General features: G+C 54.5%; 1 protein-coding gene across 1 annotated transcript; it reads right to left on the reverse strand.

Annotated features, from left to right (window-relative positions):
- Nucleotides 1-263: 263 nt before the first annotated feature.
- Nucleotides 264-18,937, reverse strand: F10 (coagulation factor X). The gene is made up of 8 exons (XM_057706958.1): nt 18,804-18,937; nt 16,156-16,316; nt 8,989-9,013; nt 7,923-8,036; nt 6,422-6,553; nt 4,728-4,969; nt 2,718-2,835; nt 264-1,951 (listed from the first exon to the last, which is right to left on the reverse strand). The coding sequence occupies exons 1-8, from the start codon at nt 18,871-18,873 to the stop codon at nt 1,377-1,379; spliced, it is 1,437 nt and encodes a 478-aa protein (XP_057562941.1). The 5' UTR covers nt 18,874-18,937; the 3' UTR covers nt 264-1,376.
- Between the last annotated feature and the right edge of the window lie 1,274 nt (nt 18,938-20,211).

A 20,211-nucleotide genomic window follows, 5' to 3' on the forward strand; every position in this document is an offset into this window, starting at 1 on the left:
GGCATCTGTGCGACCCAGATCTGTGGCCTCCCCATAAGGCTGTCCGAGTTCCCCTGGAACCTCAGAGTCCAGCTCTGTTTCCCGACAGGGAAGGTTCAGCCCCTCAGGTGGTGGGGGCCCCTCTGCCCTCCCCTCCCAGGTGCCCAGCTCCCCTTGCTCTTGAACCCGTGGGCTCGGACTCGATGGTGAGAGATGCAAGCCTGATGGGAAGGAGGGCTGCCCCAGAGCCCTCTCTGGACCCCACACACCCTGCGGTCTGAGAGCCCAGCAGGGTTTGCTCTGGACAGAGACCCCTGGCCCACCACGTGGGACCTGGCTGTCCGAGGCCGTCTCTGCGGGACGGCTCCCTTTGAGGAGCTTGAGGCGGGACGCACAGATATGGACGCTCTGGCTTGACCGTTTCTGAGAAACCTGTTCACGTTGGTTTTTCCAAACTTGCAGACCTGCTTACACAACTGCCCAGCCAGTGACCTGATGGGGCTTTCGTACTAGATCTTTGAAACTTTGCTTAAACAAGTTACGCAAAATGCAAACGGTACTGGGAAACGCGGCAGGTCCCATCTGAGGTGACCACTTCTTCTAGAAGCATGCCTGGTTTTCCTGACCATTTGGGTTGAGCGCCTGGACCTGGTGCAGACAGGAGGGCTCAGCCTGGCATGTGACTATTTGAGGAGGGAGCTGCCTGCCTGCAGTCCCCCAGCACACACCTCGCACGCAGGGCACCGGGGGAGTGGCAGGGACTAGCCAGAGCCAGATGACTGCTCGGGGCTGTAGCTGGACAGACTCCAGAGCCCCCGCCTGGGGACAGTCACACCTGGGGGCGAGTCTGTGGCTCTAGGCCTGTGCTGCTGGGCTCCCGGGGACTACAGAGCGTTAGGTCGACGTTGAAATGTCCCTGTCTACGAGCCCTCTAACCCTTCCCTCCCCAGAGAGCCTGCCTCTTCCAGGAGGTGACGGGGGGCCGTGAGGGCACACGTGGGGAACCCCCACCAGACCCCGGGGCGGGCTGGCCCCGGCCCCTCTGTGCTCCCAGAACCCTGCTGCTTTACTGGCAGTGCCGTGAGCAGCTGGGGGCAGCTGACGGCCTTCAAGGGCAGAGAAATGCGCTGTGAACAGGGAGCTTCGCCGCGTCCTATGTGGGCAGCACCTCACAGTCCCTACCCGATCCCGAAAGCTCCCAGCTGGCCACGGGAAGGCAGGGTCCCAGGTTCCAAATGGGCCTTCATTTCCCGCTTCAGTGGAGCAAGAACAGAACCAGGACAGGGAACCGACACGGCTCTAATCACTGCAGGGAGGGACCCGGCTCAGCCCCAGTGCTGAGGAAGGAGAGGCAGGGGCTGCGGGGGGGTGGGGGTGGGGCGGGGGGCAGTGGGGCTTCACTGCAGGTGTGGCTCCCCCCTGGCCCCCGCCCCCGCTTTCATGCACTTGTCGATCCACTTGAGGAAGTTGGTGACCTTGGTGTAGACACCGTACTTCCCCTTCCGTGCACAGCCTTCGCCCCAGCTGACGATGCCAGTGACGAAGTAGGTGCCCTTGAAGGGGGTGACGTGGGGGCCACCGCTGTCGCCCTGGCAGGCGTCCTTGGGCTGCTCGTCGTAGCCGGCGCAGAACATGTTGGAGGTGATGGAGAAGCTGCTGGACAGCTTGCAGGTGTTCCTGTCCACATAGGGCACCTCCAGCATCTTGAGCGTGGACGACAGGCGGCCCCGCTCGTGCGTGCGCCCGAAGCCGCTGACGATGCCCGTCTTCTGGGTCAGCAGGGTGGCCTCGGCCCAGTCCTTCTCGGGCAGGCAGGCGGGCGCCACGTTCCTGCGGAAGCGGATGGGCGTCTTGAGCCTCAGCACCGCGATGTCGAAGTCGTAGGTCTCCTTGACGAAGCGGCTGTGCCTCACGGTCACCTCCACCTCGTGCGCCATCTCGTTGCCCTCCTCCTTCTCCGTGTTCCGGTCGCCTGCGGGCAGGGATGGTGTCAGCGCGGGGCTGCCAGGCCCCGCAGGTCGCTGACGCTTTAGGGTCGTACTGACCTTTCCCGCTTACAGACTGGCAAGGGGTCACTAGGAAATGTAAAATGCGGGCGAGCAGGGAAGGCCAGCGTGGCGGCCTCGGCTTCCCGCCTGGGTGACGGTGGTCCCCCTCCCCTCGTCCACCCGTGTGCGGGGGGCCGGGCACCAGCTCTGACCGGCCAGCCCCGCCCCAGCCACGGGGCGAGCGGCCCCGGTCCGAACCCACAGGTGCCGCGAGTGTCAAACCTCAGCACGAAAAAACTCAGATACCTCGTGAGTTCTCTGAAAACTGACTGCGTGTCGAGCTGACAACATTTTGGCTACACTGGGTAATGAGGTGCGTCACTAAAAGGAACACCACCTGTAAACTTCTAACATGTGTAAGAGGAAACGTGAGCTCCCCAGGAAGTTAGACATTACAGCGGTGGCTCGCGCGCGGGGCTCGCGCTGGCTTGTCGCGGAGCGGCTCTAGGGTCCGGCGGAGAAGGGGGGCGTTAGGAAACAGGCCCCCGGACGGCAATGTGGGGGCAGGGGTGCCGGCTGCACAGGCTGCGGGGTCTCTGGAGGGCTTCCTGGCGGAGAGGGCACCAGGGGCGCCCCCTCCTCCCTCCCCCCCGAAAGGATTTCAGTATTTTAACTAGTGTTTCTGACCCACGTTTCGATTCTAGCGTCTCTGAAACTGGGAGGGCCCTGCAGGGTGTGGGTGGCACTCACCTACCCTCACCTTGAACCTCTTGGCCTGGAGGAGGCAGTGGGCCGCGGTGAGGACATAGAACTCACTCAGGATGGTGCCCCCGCAGAAGCCCTCGTTCTCCTCGTTGACAAGTAGAGCCTGCGACAACGGGAGGGCCAGAGCCGCCAGGTAGAGCCCGGCTGCCTGAGGAGACCGCCAAGCCAAGCCTCCTCCCGCCTCCCCGCCGCCGCCGCCGCAGGCCTGCCCCACGGGAGGGCCCACGGGGCTGCAGGCTGGCACGAGGCCCAGGGCCCACCCCCAGCGGCCGTCCTCGGAGTGGGCCCACCACGGACCCCACGGCCCTGCCCAGTGCCCAGCGCGTCGCAGCCGCGCTCCAGACGCGCCCGGCCAGGCCCCAGCCCTCCTATTTCCTGGCCCCGGACGACGCCCGTCTACGGCCTGAGGTGCAGAAGTGGCCCCTGTCGTCTCTGGTGTGAACGAGGCCCGGGCCAGGCAGACGCCAGGCTGTGCAGGAGACACTTGCTAAGCTGGGCTCGGGACACTTCCACCGACCAGACCCGCCATTCCAGGCCGACCTGCCAGGACGCGGGCGGGGACTATTCCACCGGATGGAGCGCTGGCGGGCGGGCGAGGGCACAGACCTTCCCCTACGCTCCTGCCCCTGAAGAGCTGGCGGCAAGGGCGTTCGCTCCTCTGGGGACGCCCTCTCTGCGCCGCAGCCAGGGTTGGGGTGCCAGCCGTGAGACACCTAACAGCACCCAGTTCTGAAAGAACGCTTGAGGACTCCGTGACGCGCGTGAAGCAGGGATTTTGGGTTTTGTTTTTTGCATAATTTACCAACTCATAACCCCACCTGGGTGACAAGTGAGGAGGGTCCGTCTTCCTAAGACTTGGGCGCTGACCGTCCTTCCTGAGAATGGACGTGAGGGGACACGCCACGTCTGGGCCCAGCAGCCTCAGCGGGGGACCCTCCCGCGAGGCTCCTCCTGCCCGCGGCCCGGGGAACCCCATCCAAGCCCCCTCAGGGCCCGCGTCCGCCCCACCCTGTGGGGAGCCCCCCTCCTCGTCCCGCTGGGTGCCCGCTCGCCCCACTGGGGCCGCGTCCCTGGCCCTCCTCACACAGCGAGTTGAACTGGGGTGATTTGGGGGGGGGGTCTCACCTCCCTTCTCAGGTCGTGACGTTACACGTCGGAGAAGAGGCCCCGGCGCTTTCAGACCCACACACGCGACACCCAGGGCAGCCCTGACCCGTGACACACTCTCCGCGAATGGTGACTAGGTGCCGGCGTGTCCCTCCCCGCACGCGTGAGGATTCAGACAAACGCACACCGGCCGTGCAGCCCACGTCACTCCTGAGGGCTGTCGGCAGCTCAGGGAATACCGCCTGCAGGAGAAGCCATCCTGGCTTTGGACACTAAAACCTTAACATCCAAGCGAGGGTTCTGGGTAGAACAGTGGCCTCCAGTTAAACCGGACTCGAGAGAACAGCAAATCATTTTCAGTGTGTGTCCCATGTGATATCTGGGACATACTCACATTGAAAGCTATTCGCTGTTTATCTGAAATTCAAGTTTACGTGGAAGCCTGTGTTTTCATTTGCTAAGTCTGGCAACTTTAGTCCAAATCAATAACCAAAGAGTGATTTTTTTACCTTTGAAAACAAATGGATATACGTCTTGCTAAGGTACCATCTGCCTCATTAGGACTTGGGTGTTTGGGTAAAAAAAGTCTACCAAAATACAAATGAAACCAGGACAGTGACTCTTTCCTCCTCCTCTTACACTGACGAGCAAGCACAGGCCTCAGCGCAGCCGCCCTCCACCTGCAGACCGCCGGCTGCAGCCCAGGCTGGAGCCCCTCCTCTGCCTGGGCGGGAGGGGTGGCTGGGTTGGGAGGGCAGAGGCGCAGCCTCTTCACCCTCAGCCCCTTCCCCGGTGCCCGCTCAGGTCTGCTGCAGGCCCGTGTGGGCTGGGTGCCCAGCAGGGACGGCCCTCCACCCAGCTAAGGTGCACCGAGCTCCGAGCCGTTACCTGCCAGGGGCACTCGCCGTCTTCACAGTCCCTCCCGCCCACTATCCGGATCAGGTGGCTCTCGTCCTCCTTGGGGCTGGGCTCTGTCCTGTTGAGGGCCAGAAGGTCGAGGGGGCTCTCGGTGGGGCCCAGGTCTCCGGAGTCGTACAGCTCCAATGTGCCAGCTTTGGGGGCATCCTCGCCGCCGAGGGCGGCCGACCGCCGGCTGCGTCCCTGGGTGAGCTTCCCGCAGGGAAAGGGTCCTGGAACAAGGGCGGCCCGGGCTCAGCCACGCGGAGGCCTCCCTGCAGGGCACACGCAGTCCACTCCACAGGAGCAGCGGGTGGAGGAGTGTGCCCAGGGATGGGGGCTGTGAGGGGCCCTGGGGAGTGGGGTGCCCTGTCTCCTGCTTGGGGTGCATGACGGACGGGAGCCCTGACTCCGGCTGGCCGGTGTGCCGAAGTGTCAGAGGGGCTCTGCAGTCTACCGGGACACACGCAGCAGTCGGGTGGCTGTGATGGACCGAGGACCATGGGTTAGCGGGTGACAGGGCTGGTACATCGAGACCATGGCGGGCCTGAAGTGGGTCCGGGGCTTCCCTCTCGCCTCGGGTGTGTCTAAGGTCTGACAGGAACACTTGGTTCTTGGTGGCGTCTGCCCTGCAGGGCCGCCCGAGCACAATGGAGGGTGCCGGCAGGAGGAGAGCTCTTCAGCCTGCCTGGGCTGCTTCTGCGTTAATATCTGTAATCACTGCCCCTTGAAATTCTGCATCAGCTTGTCCACGACTTAGAACAGAACTTTTCGTTCAGGTAAACTACTTACAGTAGTTTACTGGATTTTATTTTCAAACATCAAACATTTTAAATTGATCTGTGATTATTTCTGGAATTAAAAAAGTTTTGCAAGCACGTCACGAAATAAAATACTTTTGGACCAGCTTAAGTTTAAAATCTCATTACGAATAGAAATGAAAATCTCACTGTCCTCTACCTGCTCAGAGATTTAATTTTACACAACTGTCACTGCCCTGGAATGTGCCCACCCCAGCAATGGGCCCGGGACTCTGCATTCCTGACCACCCCACGTGATGCCAAGGCTGCGGGCCCGTGGGGGGCCTGCTGGAGCTGGGGTGACTCTGAGACGGAGGCCAAGTTGGGAGGGGCGTGGCCTCTCAGATTCTCTGGCCCAAGCCTGCCCCACAGCAGAGGAGTCCTGGTCAGACGGGGGGTGTGAGACAGGGCTCTCCCATCCCCAGGACCCCCAGGACCTGGGCCCTCCCTGAGCCCTCCGTGAGCTCCTGGGCCAGGTGCATGCTGTCTGGCTTTTATCAAGGAAAAAAAACTCCATTAACATGGGGCCCAAACAACCCAAATCAGTTCTGGAGGGTCCTGGGTTCCCCTTCCGGCCCCGGCATCCCCTTTTGGTCCACCCACGGCTCTGGCCCTTGTAACTCCAGCCTCCCAAGCCCCCACCCTTCCCAGGGTGACGGGGATGCCATCATGGCAGCTACGATGTGGCCATGCAGGATTTGCTGTGAGCCGGGCACAGTGCAAAGGGACCTCCACTCTTACCCTCACGCTCCACGTGCCCCCAGGAGAGCTGACGTCACTGGCCCGTTTCTCAGGCGGTTCACAGAAACAGAGCGTCAGTCTCCAAACCGCGAGCCCCACTGGGGTGCTGGGCCTCCCGCCCACGCCCGGCCTGCACCCTCCTACCTGCAGAGACGCAGGACTTGCCGTCGTCACCCAGGTCGTAGCCGCTGGCGCACGAGCACACCACCGCGCTCCGCTGCTCCCTGCAGAACTGGTCACAGCCCCCGTTGTCCAGGCTGCAGAGCTCACGTGTGGCTGTGGGGGGGCCGGGAAGCTGAGCCCGCGCCCCGGGGACGTGCCACCCCGCCGCCCCCGCCCAGCCCCACAGCAGCCACCGGCTGGAGCAAAGAGCCGGCACCTCGAGCAGGCCCCTCTCCCACCCACCGCCTCCCATGCGGGGCACTGGGCCCCAGGCTTCCAGGAGGCCCTGGGAAGCCCACACACACCCAGGGAGGGCCTGGAGGCTGGAGGGTCTCAAGTTCAGCCCTAAGAAGGGTGCAGGTGCTCTGACCCGTGAGGTGGGAGCTTGGGCCAAGCCAGGTGGGGGTCAGGGTGTCCACTCTGAGGCCTAGGTCCCCCCGCGGCGTAAAGGACCAGGGGTCCGTCCCCAGACTGGGGTCTGGCTCCCCTGCGGCAGGAAGGAGGGGCCACAGCCACATGCTGGACTCGGGCGGCCCCCAGCTGGCCGAGTGATTTGGGCAGGTTATTTAAACCCCGTGGGCTGCTTCCTCACTTGTAAAGGGGTGGAGGCCACACACCTCCCGGGAGAGCCACCCAGGTCCCGCGAGGTGCTGGGCACAGGGGGCCCCACGGCCGGGCTCCGCCGGCATCACCCTGCCTCCAGGCTGCCCTGGACATCAGACTCCAGACTCACACCAGTGATACCGCCTTGGCAACTGACTTTACATTTCGCCACTGGGTTTTGACAAAAAAATAGTTACAGGGCAAACATTAAAGAAACTGTAGAAAACATTCCCGACAGCCCCAGGGTGAGCCAGACGGTATTCGGGGAGGCAGCTCTGGGCGGTGGATGAAAGGATGCATAACATATTCCCTCTGGGGAAAATTCAGAAGTATCCTGTCTAAGAGCTTGTTCTAAAGATTATAAATTAAGAAATTAAAAAAAAATGCAAATCTTCTTCTTAGGGAAAACTGCTCTAATACGAACCTAATTTTTATTAAAGATTAATCACTGTATTAGGAAAACTGTGATTTTTCCACGGAGAGTTAAGTGTAGCACATGTTTATAACTGGACAGCTCCGAGGGCACAGCACGGACACTGGCACTGCTTTCCAGGATCACGAGAAGCATGAGAAACATGCTCCCCGGAGGAGAGGGACGTCCGTTCTCGCTTCCATGGCAAGGGGCTCCACCCTTCATGAATGTTCCTTCCACAGACGCTCAGAGGAGCAGAGACGTGTACAGTGTCCCCTGTCCTCCACACTGGGGACCCCGACCTGCGCTTGGCTGCCAGTGGCAGCACAACCTCGTGCAGCACAGGCTGAGCCATCAGTGACTGGAGAGGCTTTCCTTGGGCCTCCAGCTTCCTCCTGCACCCGCCCCCCGCCCCGCCCCGGCCTCCTCAGGCGGCTCTGACAGGAAGGTACACCACGAGGAACTCACTCAATTCACAGTTTTTGCCTTCAAATCCTTCCAAACAGGAGCACGTGTACTGCCCAAGGCCGTCTTTACATTTGCCCTGATTCAGGCAAGGGTGGCTTTCACACTGGTCACCATCTGCAAAGAAAACGTTTGGAAGCCAAAGCTTGCGGGCAACTACCCCCATCACGGAAGCGATTTTGCTGTGTTGATTTTGGCACACATTTTTCAGGTAACTTGGATGAACCTGGGATTCTTCCTGCTTTCCCATAAACAAGCTGTCCTGTCTGGACTTCATTCCCGCCCCCCCTCCCCCCCCGCCTTCTGTGGGTACGTGTACGTGATGCCTTTATCCAACTGGATTATTGACTGAGCTGAGACAATCTGACAGTGTTTTTGCAATCACTGACAACGTTTTTACATCAGGGAGAGGGGCCCTGGGCTCGTGACCATGTGGGTCCAGCTGGAAGGATGGAGGACAGGTGACTACCGGACACTTGTTTTTGGACTGGACATCAACAAGAGGGATGTCAGGGTTCCTCTTTCCAATGGTCTGGGGGTAAAAACAGAATGAAAAGCTCCTGTCCAGCACTGACACAGGACTTCACACTTCTTGGTGCATTTGTACAATACAATTCAGAGACAGGTCCAATCGTCATTTTGAGAAATTTGAATACTGTTACCAGAATGAAAACATTAGTTATGATTAATATCATTTCAGATGCTATAAGCATTAAATCAAGATGGTTACCTTATGAGAGGACCCAATGTTTCAGACTCTATTTTTTTGTTTCTACCTAATATACTTGGGTTTAAAAAATTATCATGGAATTTGGTATCCTCAAATGGGAATGAACTGATTTAAATGCATATAAGAAACAAAACTTGAATTAGTATACTGTTACTTTAAAAATTTATTTTACAGTAACTATTATGGAAACACTCAGGGGGAAAGTCTTAGACGAATAAAATTTAAATAGGAGCAGAAAAGAAGTTCAGGAAACATCATCAAAACTTGAATACAATCTCTCCCGATTTAAATACCCTGATGAGCCCCTCTCACCTAAGATTAAGATAGAAAACATCTCACCTTTGTATATATTCCAGAATTCATCCTAAAAGGGAAAAAAGATTTTAAAACACATTAGGGAAAACAAACATTTACACCAATAACAACCACAACCTAGTAACTCAAGTGAGCAGGCTATTTCCCAAAAAGAGGTCATTTTCTGGGACAAAATGCTCTAGAACTATTCAATCTAAAAGGGAAGTTTTTTCAGATCGCCTGCATTTGTAAAGCTGTGGCTTCGCTCATCTTTTTTTTTTTTTAACACAATACATGTCTGTGTAATAAATGGTTATATCCCTATACAGGCGAGCAGCCATTTTCTTGCTTGCTCACAAAAACTGCACGTGGCATTGGGGAAACATTTTGTAACATTAAATTCATTTTTCTGCTTTCATTCTAGAATCACTAGTTACATGATCACGATCAAGATTTTCACATTATTTGCTTCAACTGTAAGTAATTTGAAATTAGATTACTTTTCTCGAACCACAGAAGTTTCTACATAATTTTTGTTTTTCTCTAATTTCAGTTTGGAGAAACTTTGCTGAGACAAAGTAAAGTAAAATCTCTAAAGCAATTACTTAGATTCAGAAGCAAATCATAAACTTTATGTACCACAAACACTGTAATAAATTCATGACAAATGATTGTAATTACTATTACAAAATATTTTAATTTCATCATATAAATCATTATCATATAATTTTTTACCATCTCTTAAATCAATACCTATATCCCAGCTTTTATGTAAAGAATCAGTTATCCTTCACACATATTATATCTAGACCGATGTATATCAATTTAAGATTAATATGAATCATTTAATATTACAAAATGTTTCCCAGATGCCATTCTTGATCATCTTAATTGCACAACTTTGCTGAACACTGAAAATTTATTTCCAAACTAATTATCAAGAAATGGATTGTACCAAAAAAGGTTTGTTCTATTTGCTACCCCAAGGCAATTGATGAGTGGTTTTAAATTAAGATACCTGGGTCAAAGACTCAATAAAGGAACAGATGCTTGGAGAATAATCATTGTTACTTGAAAAAAATAATTGTTAATTAGCTTAAAATAGGGCATGAAGAGCCTATATAACGCTAAAAATGTTTGTAATCTTAAAAAATATTTTTGTTATCTGTAGTAGGTTAATTAGTGTCTACCCCACAGCCCTGGCCCCAATTTAGATGCAACCTCCAAATCTGACCTTAATGGAAACAGGGTCTCTGTACATGTAATTAAGTTATGGACTGAGAACAGATTGTACTGGATTAGGGTGGACCCTCAATCAGCGAGAGGGTCCCCATAAGAGACAAAACATGTCGCACAGGTGACAAAGAGAGAAGGCTGTGTGAAGGTGGAGGCAGAGACCGAAGTGATGTATCTGCCAGCCAAGGAAAAGCAAGGGCTGCTGCCCCCGAGAAGCTGGGGGAGGATGCAACAGATCTTCCCTCAGACTTCCAGAAGGAATCACGCCTGGTGACACTCTGATGTTGACTTGTGGTCTCCACAACTGTGAGAATAAATTTCTGCTGTTTTAGGGCACCCAGTCTGTGGTGCTTTGTTACAGAAGGCCTAAGAAATGACGACACCGTCTTTTAAATTTTTTATTTAAAAAATCATCACACAGTAAAACTGACTTTTTGGTGTATAATTCTTTGAAATTCAACACGTATAGATGTGTATAATCACCCCCACCACCAAGACCCAGAACAGCTCTGTCTCCCCCAACCTTGCCAACCCTGGCCACCCTTACCCCGCGTGCCCAGCACCACGAGTCTGCTCTGCATCACTATAGTAATGACTTCTTGAGAATGTCCTGTACGTGGATTCATACACTATGACCTCGAAACAGCTGCCTTCATTCAGCATAGTGCCTCTGAGATTCACTCACGTTACTGCTGTATCAACAGTTTGTTCTCTTTTATTGATGAGCAGTGTTTCCTTGCGTGGTGTACCACAGTTCTATCCACTCACCCAACAAAAGACATTTGTACTACTTCTGGTTTTGGGTAATTATGAACAGAGTTGCTATAGACATTTATGTACAGGTTTTGTGTGAAAAAAGTTTTAAATTCTCTATGGTAAATACCCAGGAATGGGATTGCTGAGTCATATGGTAACTTTATAAGAATCTGTCAAACTGTTTTTCAGAATGGCTGTACCATTTTGCATTCCCACAAGCAGTATACGAATGAGAACTATGGCTACTCCACATTCCCACCAGCACTTGTGTTTTTGTTTGTTTGTTTTCGTTTTGGTCACGCCATGGGGCATGCAGAACTTCCCTGACCAGGGATAGAACCCATGCCCTGGAAGTGGAAGTGTGGTTTTAACCACTGGACTACCAGGGAAGTCCTTTGTCACTGTTTTAAATTCTAGGTGTGTATAGCGTAGTGCAGTGGCATCTCATCATGTTTCCTGTTTTTGTTTTAGTTTCTCAGCTGTGCCTCGCAGCATGCGAGATCTTAGTTTCCCGACCAGGGATCAAACCTGTGCCCCCTGCAGTGGAACCGTGGAGTCTTGACCACTGGCCGCCAGGGCAGTCCCTCATGGTGGTTTAGTTTGCATCTCTGTAACAGCTAAGACCATGGAATACCTTCTCATACACTTATTTGCCATCCACATATCCTCTCTGGTGAAGTGTCTGCTCACTGTATTTAATAGGGTTATTTATTCTGTTGAGTTGTGAGATTTATGTATTCTGAACACAAATCTTTTGGCAAATACGTGATTTGCAAATATTCTCTTAGCCAATAGCTTGTATTTTCATTCTCCTAATGTTTTTCCAGAGCAAAAGGTTTAAATTTAGAATAAGCCCAATTTACATTTTCTTTTATGGACTACGCTTTTGGTGTCACGTCTAAGAATTTTTGCCTAACTTAACTTTGCGTCATGAAAATTTTCTCCTAAAAGTTTCTTGTTTTATCTTTACAGCTATATGATCCATTTTGAATTAACTGTTGTACAGTTGTGAGGTTTAGGTCAAAGATGACCTTTTTGGTATATAGATGTACAATTGTTCCAATACCATTTACTAAAAAAGAGAATCCTTTTTCCATTGAAATGCTTATGCACCTCAGTCAAAAATCGAATGGCCATGTTTGTGTGGGTCTATTTATGGTCTTGCTATTCTGTACCACTGATCTATATGTTTATCCCTTTACCTATATTACACATCAATATCTCTGGGATTAAAGTAGCTTTATAGTAAGTCTTTAGATCAGGTAGAGTGATTCCTCCAACTTTCCCTTCTTTCTCAAAGTTGTTTTGGCTATTCTAATTCCTTTGCTTTTCCATATTTCAAATTTTAGAATCTACTTGTCTCTATCTGATGGAAATCTGATTGGCATTGCATTAAATCTATATATCAAATTGCAAAGAATCAATATCTTATGTTGATATTGTTCAGTTAACAATACTGTTAACATTTCAGTACGTTAAGTCTTTCAAACCATGAACATTCTATTTACTTAGGTCCTCTTTCTTTCACTAGCATTTTGCATATTTCAGCATACAGATCACATACATGTTTTATTAGAGTTACACATAGATATTTTTCTTTAGAGCAATAGCAAGTGGGACTAAAATTTTTTTTTTTAGCTTCTAACTGTACATTACTACTGCACAGAAATATGATTAACATTTGTGTGCTGACCTTGTATTCTGTGACACTGCTAGACATACATTTTAGGAGTATTTTTTTCAGATTCCATGGGATTTTCTATGTAGATAATCATGCCACTTCCAAATAGGGATAGTTTTATTTCTTTTTCTTGATTTATTTTTAAACCTTCCTTATGGCTAGGGTTTCCAGTACAAAGCTGAATTGGGAATATTAGAAATGGACAGCCTTGCCTTTTTCCCAGTATTGGGGGAAAGCATTCCGTTTTCACCATGATAATCAGCTGTAGGTTCCTTGTTAATAATCTTTATCATGTTGAAGAAGTTCCCTTTAGTTTTAGTTTGCTGAAAGGTCTTTATCATGAATGGATGTTGCATCTTGTCAGATGCTTTTTCTCTATCAGTTGATATGAATATGCAGATTTTTCTTTTACATCAATAGTGTAAAATCAATTACACTATTGATTTTCAAATATTGAGCCAGCCTTGTGTGCCCTAGATAAACCCACTTGGTCACTGTGTATTCTTCTTTTTAAATATATATTGCTTTACTCAATTTGCTAATAATTTGTTGAGAATTCTTATGAAACGTTCATGAGTAATATTGTCATATAGCTTTCTTTCTTTCTACTTTCCTCCCTCCTTCATTCTTTCTTCTGTTTTTGTGGGTTTTGGCATCAGGGTAACGCTGATCAAAAACAAACTTACAAGTGTTTCCCCCTTCTTTTCTAGAAGAGATTACACAGAATTGGTGTTATTTCTTCTTTAACTGTTTGGTAAAACTCACCAGTGACACCATCTAGACCTGGACATTTCCTTTTCAGAAGGTTTTTAACTAGGAAGTTGAACCTGCAGGTATCTCTGTCATAGTATGTGTTTCGGTAATTCATGGTTTTGAGGAATTGGCCCATTTCATCCAAACTGTCCAAATTCCATCCAAATTTGCGCATGGAGTTTTTCATAGTATTTTTTTTATTATTATCTTTTTAACATCTGCAGAGTCTGTAGTGATATCCCTTCTCTCATTCCTGATATAATTTGTGTGTTCTTTTTGTCAATCTTACTAAATCTTATCAGTTTTATTGATTTTCCCTATTATTTCACATCAATTTTATTGACTTCTCCTCTTCTGGGTTTATTTTGCCCCCCCCCCCTTTTTTTTTTTGGTGTGTGACTGAAGATGGAAGCTTAAATTATCAATCTGAGAACTTCTTTTCCAACAAAAACATTTAATACTGGGACTTCCCTGATGGTCCAGTGGTTAAGACTTCACCTTCCACTGCAGGGGGTGCCGGTTTGATCCCTGGTTGGGAAGCTAAGATCCCACAAGCCTCCTGGCCAAAAAACCCAAACATAAAACAGAAGAAATATTGTAACAAATTCAATAGGCTTTAAAAATGGTCCACATCACAAAAATCTTAAAAAAAATTTTTAATGCTATAAATTTCCCTATAAACACTATTTAGCTGCATCCCACAGATTTTTGTACATTGTATATCCATTTTTGTTCAGCTGAACATATTTTCTAACTTCCCTGAGGCTTCTTCTTTGACATGTGGATTATTTAGGGAATTTCCTGGCAGTCTCATGGTTAGGACTCCGAGCTTTCACTGCTGAGGGCACGGCTTCAATCCCTGGTCAGGGAACTAAGAACCCACAAGCTGTGTGGCGTGGCCAAAACAAACAAACAATGCAAACATATTTGAGTCACATAACTTAACAATTATTATTTTCTAGACAGAAGTGTCAACTGTGGTGCTTTTCAGTGCATCCGTGGTTGCTACATTCTCCTTACCTTCAGGTTTCGTGGCAGGAAACATAAGTACTCCCTTGATGGTATTGCAGCCTGTGAGAAACATGGTGACGCAGCCCATGCCCATGCCACAGCCAGATGTGGCGGGCAGCCTGGATTTCACACAGTGGAGGAGCTTTCATCTATGAACATCATCACTGTTGGCGGCTTTAGCCTGCTCTTTAAGAAGCCTCTTGCTGCTGTATGGGGCTGTGTAACTGAGTATAAGCACTGCACACTCCCTCCTTGTGACAATCAGCTCCGCCTGCTCAGGGAGACCCGGAGCGGGCTGTTGGGCCACTACCTGTGGGCAATCTCGGATGAGTGCGGGGGAACTCTCTGAGCAGCTGAGCAAGAAGGCTGTCTGCGGCCTGAGGTGGAGGACATTCAGTAGTTTTTGCACCACAGATATCAATCATCTTTTCAGTTTCTTCTGTTCTGAAGAGGTTGGTTTCTGGCGGCTTCACTCCCAGGGCTCTCCTCGAGCTCTCCTCCTGGGCTGGTCCTCCAGCGGGGCGGGCTGGAGTCCACCTCAGGGGTCTGGGCCGCCGGGATGGCGGGCCATCTTGTAACTGCCTGTACCACGGTCCCGTCCCTGATGGGACCGCCACGATTCCACGAGATCACACGCGGCCAGGCAAGACTCGCAGGCGGCGCGTTCAAGGCAAAGGCTCAGGAACTGGCACCGAGCGTCACAGCCCCGGTCGCGGCCGCCAGCCGCCCGCTCCTCCAGGCTGAGTCCCGGGGCAGCGGCTCCACACGCACACGTGCTCCTGCCCCGCGCGGGCCGCGCCGGGTGACGGCAGCCCCGGCCACGGCCTCCTCCAGCGGCCTCCGCCCCGGCACGGTCAACGCCTGGGAACCGCAGCTCACCCAAGGCACGCCCCAGACGCGTGACGAGCTCGGCGGGGCGGACACACCTCCCCTCACAAAGTGCAGCCGCCGCGGGCGCGAGCCTCTGCGCCGCCGCCGCTCTCCCTCGTCTTCGGGCCAAACGGGGAGGCGGCGGCCGCGCGAGTCTGCGGAGAGACGCGCTGCCCTGGGCGCCCCGGGCTCCTCCGCACGCCGCGCGCGCGGCCTGACGGGAAGGCTCCTGAGCCGGTCACGCCGAGCCACGCGGCCGCCTCCGCGCTGCCGCCCGGGCCGCCGCGAGCGCGCGGGAGTCCATGCGGGCCGGCGCGGCCCGGGAGCCCCGGCGCCCACACGCCCTGGACGCTCGCCGCACGGCTGGCCCGCGGGGTGGGCGCGCCCGCTCTCTGCGGCCCGGCCCCCTCGCGCGGGCCCCCGCTTGGCCTACTTCTCCGCCACTTTCCTCTCGGCCTGCGGCTCGCGGTTCTCCGACTCGGCTCGCAGCCGCCCGGCTCCGCCTCGCGCCCTGCACCGCGGCCACCCCGCCGCCGCAGGGCCCGACGCGAGACGCCCGCGGACAGCGCGACGCCACAGGGCCCTCGGCGACATCCGGGGCGGTGCCCGAGGCCCCGCCTCTTCCGGGGAGGGGCGGACGCCTTCGCGCCGCCGCCACCGCCCGGGCGCGGGGCGGGGCCTCGAGGCCGCGTGCGCCCCGCGCCTGCGCACGCGCCTGCCCGGCGCTCGTCGCCGCCCGAGCCCGGCAGCCCGCGCGTGCGTCTGCGGCCGAGCCCCTGGGCCAGGCGCCCTGCCCGGGGCCGACGGCGCGTCCTTCAGCGTTCTGCGCTGTGAGGCGGGGCCGACGGCGCGTCGGCAGCTCCCGCGCCCGGCACCTGCGTCCCGGCGCGCTGCCGCCGCCTTACCGTCTTGTCTGTGTCCTCGAAGACCTCGCGGGCCTCCTCGTACGAGCAGGCCTCCTCTCGGCACTCCCGCTCCAGGTTTCCCTGCTTCATCTCCTCCAAGAACGAGTTGGCCCTGCGGACCCTGTGCAGGACGCTGAGGGCCCGGTTCCGGGGCAGGAACACTGCGGGGGAGGGCGCGGCCGTCACGGGCTCGCCCACGTGCGGGGCGAGGGCCGGCCCGACGGCGGCGCTGGGCCCCGCGCCCTCCTCCCGCGTTCGTTCCGCGGCCCCGCGGGGCCCCCCGCCCGGCCCCCCGAAGGCCTCCGCTCCGCGTGGGGTTGCGGCCCGGTGTTGCGCGCTCTGCAGTTAAAAGCATGATTTGTACGAAGTCCCGGGACACACGTACACGAGAGTAGAAGAAAAGGTTTAATCCGCCTGCCAATGCAGGGGACATGGGTTCAAGCCCTGCTCCAGGAAGATCCCACATGCAGCGGAGCAACTAAGCCCGTGCACCACAACTATTGAGCCTGTGCTCTAGAGCCGGTGAGCCACAGCTACTGAGCCCATGTGCTGCAACCACTGAAGCCCACGCCCCCAGAGCCCATGCTCTGCAACAAGAGAAGCCACGGCAATGAGGAGCCCCCGCACCACAACAAAAAGTAGCCCACTGGCTGCAACTAGAGAAAGCCCATGTGCAGCAACGAAGACCCAACACAGCCAATTAATTAGTTAATTAAATTTTGCATAAGCGTTTGGCAAAAATTCTGGATGGAATACATTAAATGTCTTAAAATGTTTTTTAAAAAAAGAAAGAAAAGGTTTAAGAAATGGGGCTTACTGTTACTTTCTACAAAATAGTACTTGTTCCAAAATTTTCTCCTTGATTCTGTCCTATTTCGTTAGGGAAAAAAAGCCCACTAAGTTGATTTCACGACTCACAAGTGAGTCATGACCTACCAATTAAGATGTCCCAGTCCCGGACTTCCCTGGTGCTCCAGTGGTTAAGACGCTGCCTTCCAAGGCCCCTCCTCAGGAACGAAGATGCCACATGCCTCGTGGCAACAAAGCACATGGGCCACGCATAGAGGACCTGCATGCTGCAACCACGGAGCCCATGCACTCTGGAGCCTGCCCACCCCAGTTTGACAGAAGCCCACAGGCCGCAAGGAGGAGCCTGCAGCCACAGCGGAGGACCTCGCAGGCAGCAGCAAAGACCCGGCAGCCAAAAATAAGTAAGCAAATGACAGATAGATAGATGATAGATTAGGTAGATAGATGATAGATAGATAGATAGATAGATAGATAGATAGATAGATAGATAGATGGATGATAGAGATAACTGTGTGTATGCGTGTGTGTATGTCCTGGGTCAGACGCTCTCTGGGTCGTCCCCGTGGCAGGCATCTGTGCTGGGCTGTCCCCACTGCGCACCCACTGCCCCTCCTTTCCCTGCGCTGTGGGAGGCCCTCAGGGCCTCTTCTTGGCGCTCTGCCCCGCTCTCTACTCTTCTCTGCTGGGGAGTGGAGCACCTCACTGTAAGGAAGATGCCTGTCCAAGCGGACATTTCTAGTCCCAGCTTCCATCCTGAGCTCTGTGTTTTCAACTCTCCCACCGGAATGGGTGTCTCCCCTCACCTCAGAACTCCAGACTCCCCGGGTAGGAAAATAAAAAACAGGACCGCAGAGGAGGCCATTGAGTGGCAAACGCATCCTGGTCAGCTACTACTGAATATGGGCAGGTGGGAGTTAACTTCCTCCTTAGCATTTTCGAGAGAGTACAGAACTCCTCGTGCCCGGTCCATCCTACCTCAAGTTACTTCCCCTTTCAAATTCCCCACGTCTCCTAGGGACACCTGTGTTTTCCCAGCAGAGTGAGGCCCAGATCTGTTCTCTGTGGGCCCCTCCCCCATTACTCCAAACATCTGCTCCACAGGGCAGCGCTTGCTTCCAGATGCAACCCACGCACCCACTGCTCCCCTGCCTCCTTCCCCTCCCTGGTTCCCCTCTTGTGTTTGTCTCTCTCTTTCTCACTTTTCTCTCCTTCCTTCTCCCAATGCCTGGGCTCCTGGACTTCCACCTCACCCAGAATGCTGCCTCCACTCTGCTCTCGCCTTCCTGGCCTCTTCTCTTGAACAGGCCCAGGGGCCCGGAAGGCCCAGAGGCCACCATCTGTTCAGCCTCGAATTGGGCAGCTCCTTCCCCTGGCAGAGCCGGCCTGAGGGTGACGGCCCTGGCTCTCATCCTCTTCCCTGCCACGGAAGCCCCTCTCTGCCTGTGACCCTCTAGCCCCTGCGTCCCCAGTTGGCTCTGGCAGGGGAGTGGGGTGTCTCTCCGTCTCCGCCTGTCACTGCCCCCTCTCTCCATCCCCCTCCCTTTCTGTCTCTCTCTTCCTGTTTCTCTCTCTGTCTCTGTCTCTCTCCCTCTTTCTCTGTCCATGTTTCTGTCTTTGTGATCTCTGATCTGCCGTCCAACTCTCCACCCACAGGGAGACACACCTGGCCCTGAGCTCCCCTTGGCTGAAACCACCAAACCAGCATCTCGTGCCAGCCTTCCACAGGGGATGGGCACCCAGTCTCCACACTGCAGCAGTTCGGGGCATCGCCCTGACCGCCCACCCTCTCTGCTCCTCCCCGGGGCCACCCTGCAGTCTGCAGGATGAGGGGCCCTTACCACTTCCCCCGGGCAGCAGCAGGCCAGCCAGGGAGGTGCTGAGCAGAGCAAGGCGCAGCAGGCCCGCCATGGTGTGGCCGCGGACAGCTCTCCGTCCCCGCCGCGACAGGCCTCCGGGGCAAGGTTCACTCACCCTGGCTGCAGGGTGGCTGGGTGTCCTCCTGCTTATCGCAGCCTCCTGATTGGAGCCTGGGCCTGCCCGGGGGTGGGGGGGGTGAGGCAGGGGCAGGTGACCACACTGAGGGCATGGTCATCCTGGCCTGTGCAGCCCCGGGGAGGTCCCAGCCCAACCCTGTCCTTAGCAGGAACCGTGTCCAGCGGGGCCTGCTGTAAGTACAGAAGCACTTTGTTCTGAGAGAGAAGAAACATATCATTTCATAGTTTTGAGATGTTAATGTCTGGCTCTGTTTTTGTCCTTACAGCCACGATAGAAGCCAATATCATTTGTCCATCTTTTTCTAGGATAGAAAACAGGTTTTGAGAGAGGGGGAGTGTCAGTCCACAGCCAGCTGTGGTGGACGCGGGGTTAGGACCTGGGGCTTTCTGCCCAGGCTGGGTGGGAGGTGTGTGCGCCACACGGGGCCCTGGGCCGCTCTCCCAGCCCGGAACCTCCCCGCCTAGAGCGGCAGGTGTGGGACGCAGCCAGAGCTTCCTGGCTGACTGGGGCTCTGCAGGAAGAGGCCTGGGAGCTGCCGGTGGGGTGCGTGCGGTGCTGGGAGAGGAGGGGCTGTGCTCTGCTCCCCGCGCCGAGCAAGCTGACCCTTCCCCCGCGTGACGCCCTGGTCACTTGGCTTGTTCGCTGCTCTGCGTCCAGCGGGGAGAGGGATGTCTGCCACACAGTAGGTGCTCAGTAAACACCAGTGGACTGAATGAATCAGGGATGTCCTGAAACGCTCCTGCTGGGCGCCCAGGCCAGAGCTGGTCTTTCGCAGGGTGGTCACTGTGACGTGCAGAGCCTGGTCCCCGGGCTTGTCTCCCCTGGTCTCTGTGCTGCCCTGTCTCTGCGCTGCTGGGCAGGTGGGGCGAGACTGGATTCCCCACGCCCGACGGGGGGAGATGGTCCGTGTGGGTGATGCCCCCCGACGTGGCCTGGCACTGCACCCACCGCAGCAGTGAGGCTGGGGAAAGTGAGGCAGAGCCAGCGGCCCACCCAGGACCTGCTGAACCCCGTGTGGGTCTGGGTGGGCTCCTGGCTTAGCCCCTTCAATCCCACCTCCCCTTTTCTTCCCAGGAAGAGGAGTCCAGCCAGCTTTCATTTCCAGGAAGAGACAAGAGGCTCTACTGGGCTCAGGACCTCCGGAGACCTGGGGCATTTTCATTGCAGAATTTCCCGAGTGTCGCGGCCTGAGCTGTGAGCTAGGGGCACCTGGACGTTTGCAGACCGGCTTTCCCGTCCATGGCCGGGTGG

The sequence above is a fragment of the Hippopotamus amphibius genome, chromosome 14 (assembly GCF_030028045.1).
Source record: "Hippopotamus amphibius kiboko isolate mHipAmp2 chromosome 14, mHipAmp2.hap2, whole genome shotgun sequence".
Lineage (NCBI taxonomy): Eukaryota > Metazoa > Chordata > Mammalia > Artiodactyla > Hippopotamidae > Hippopotamus > Hippopotamus amphibius.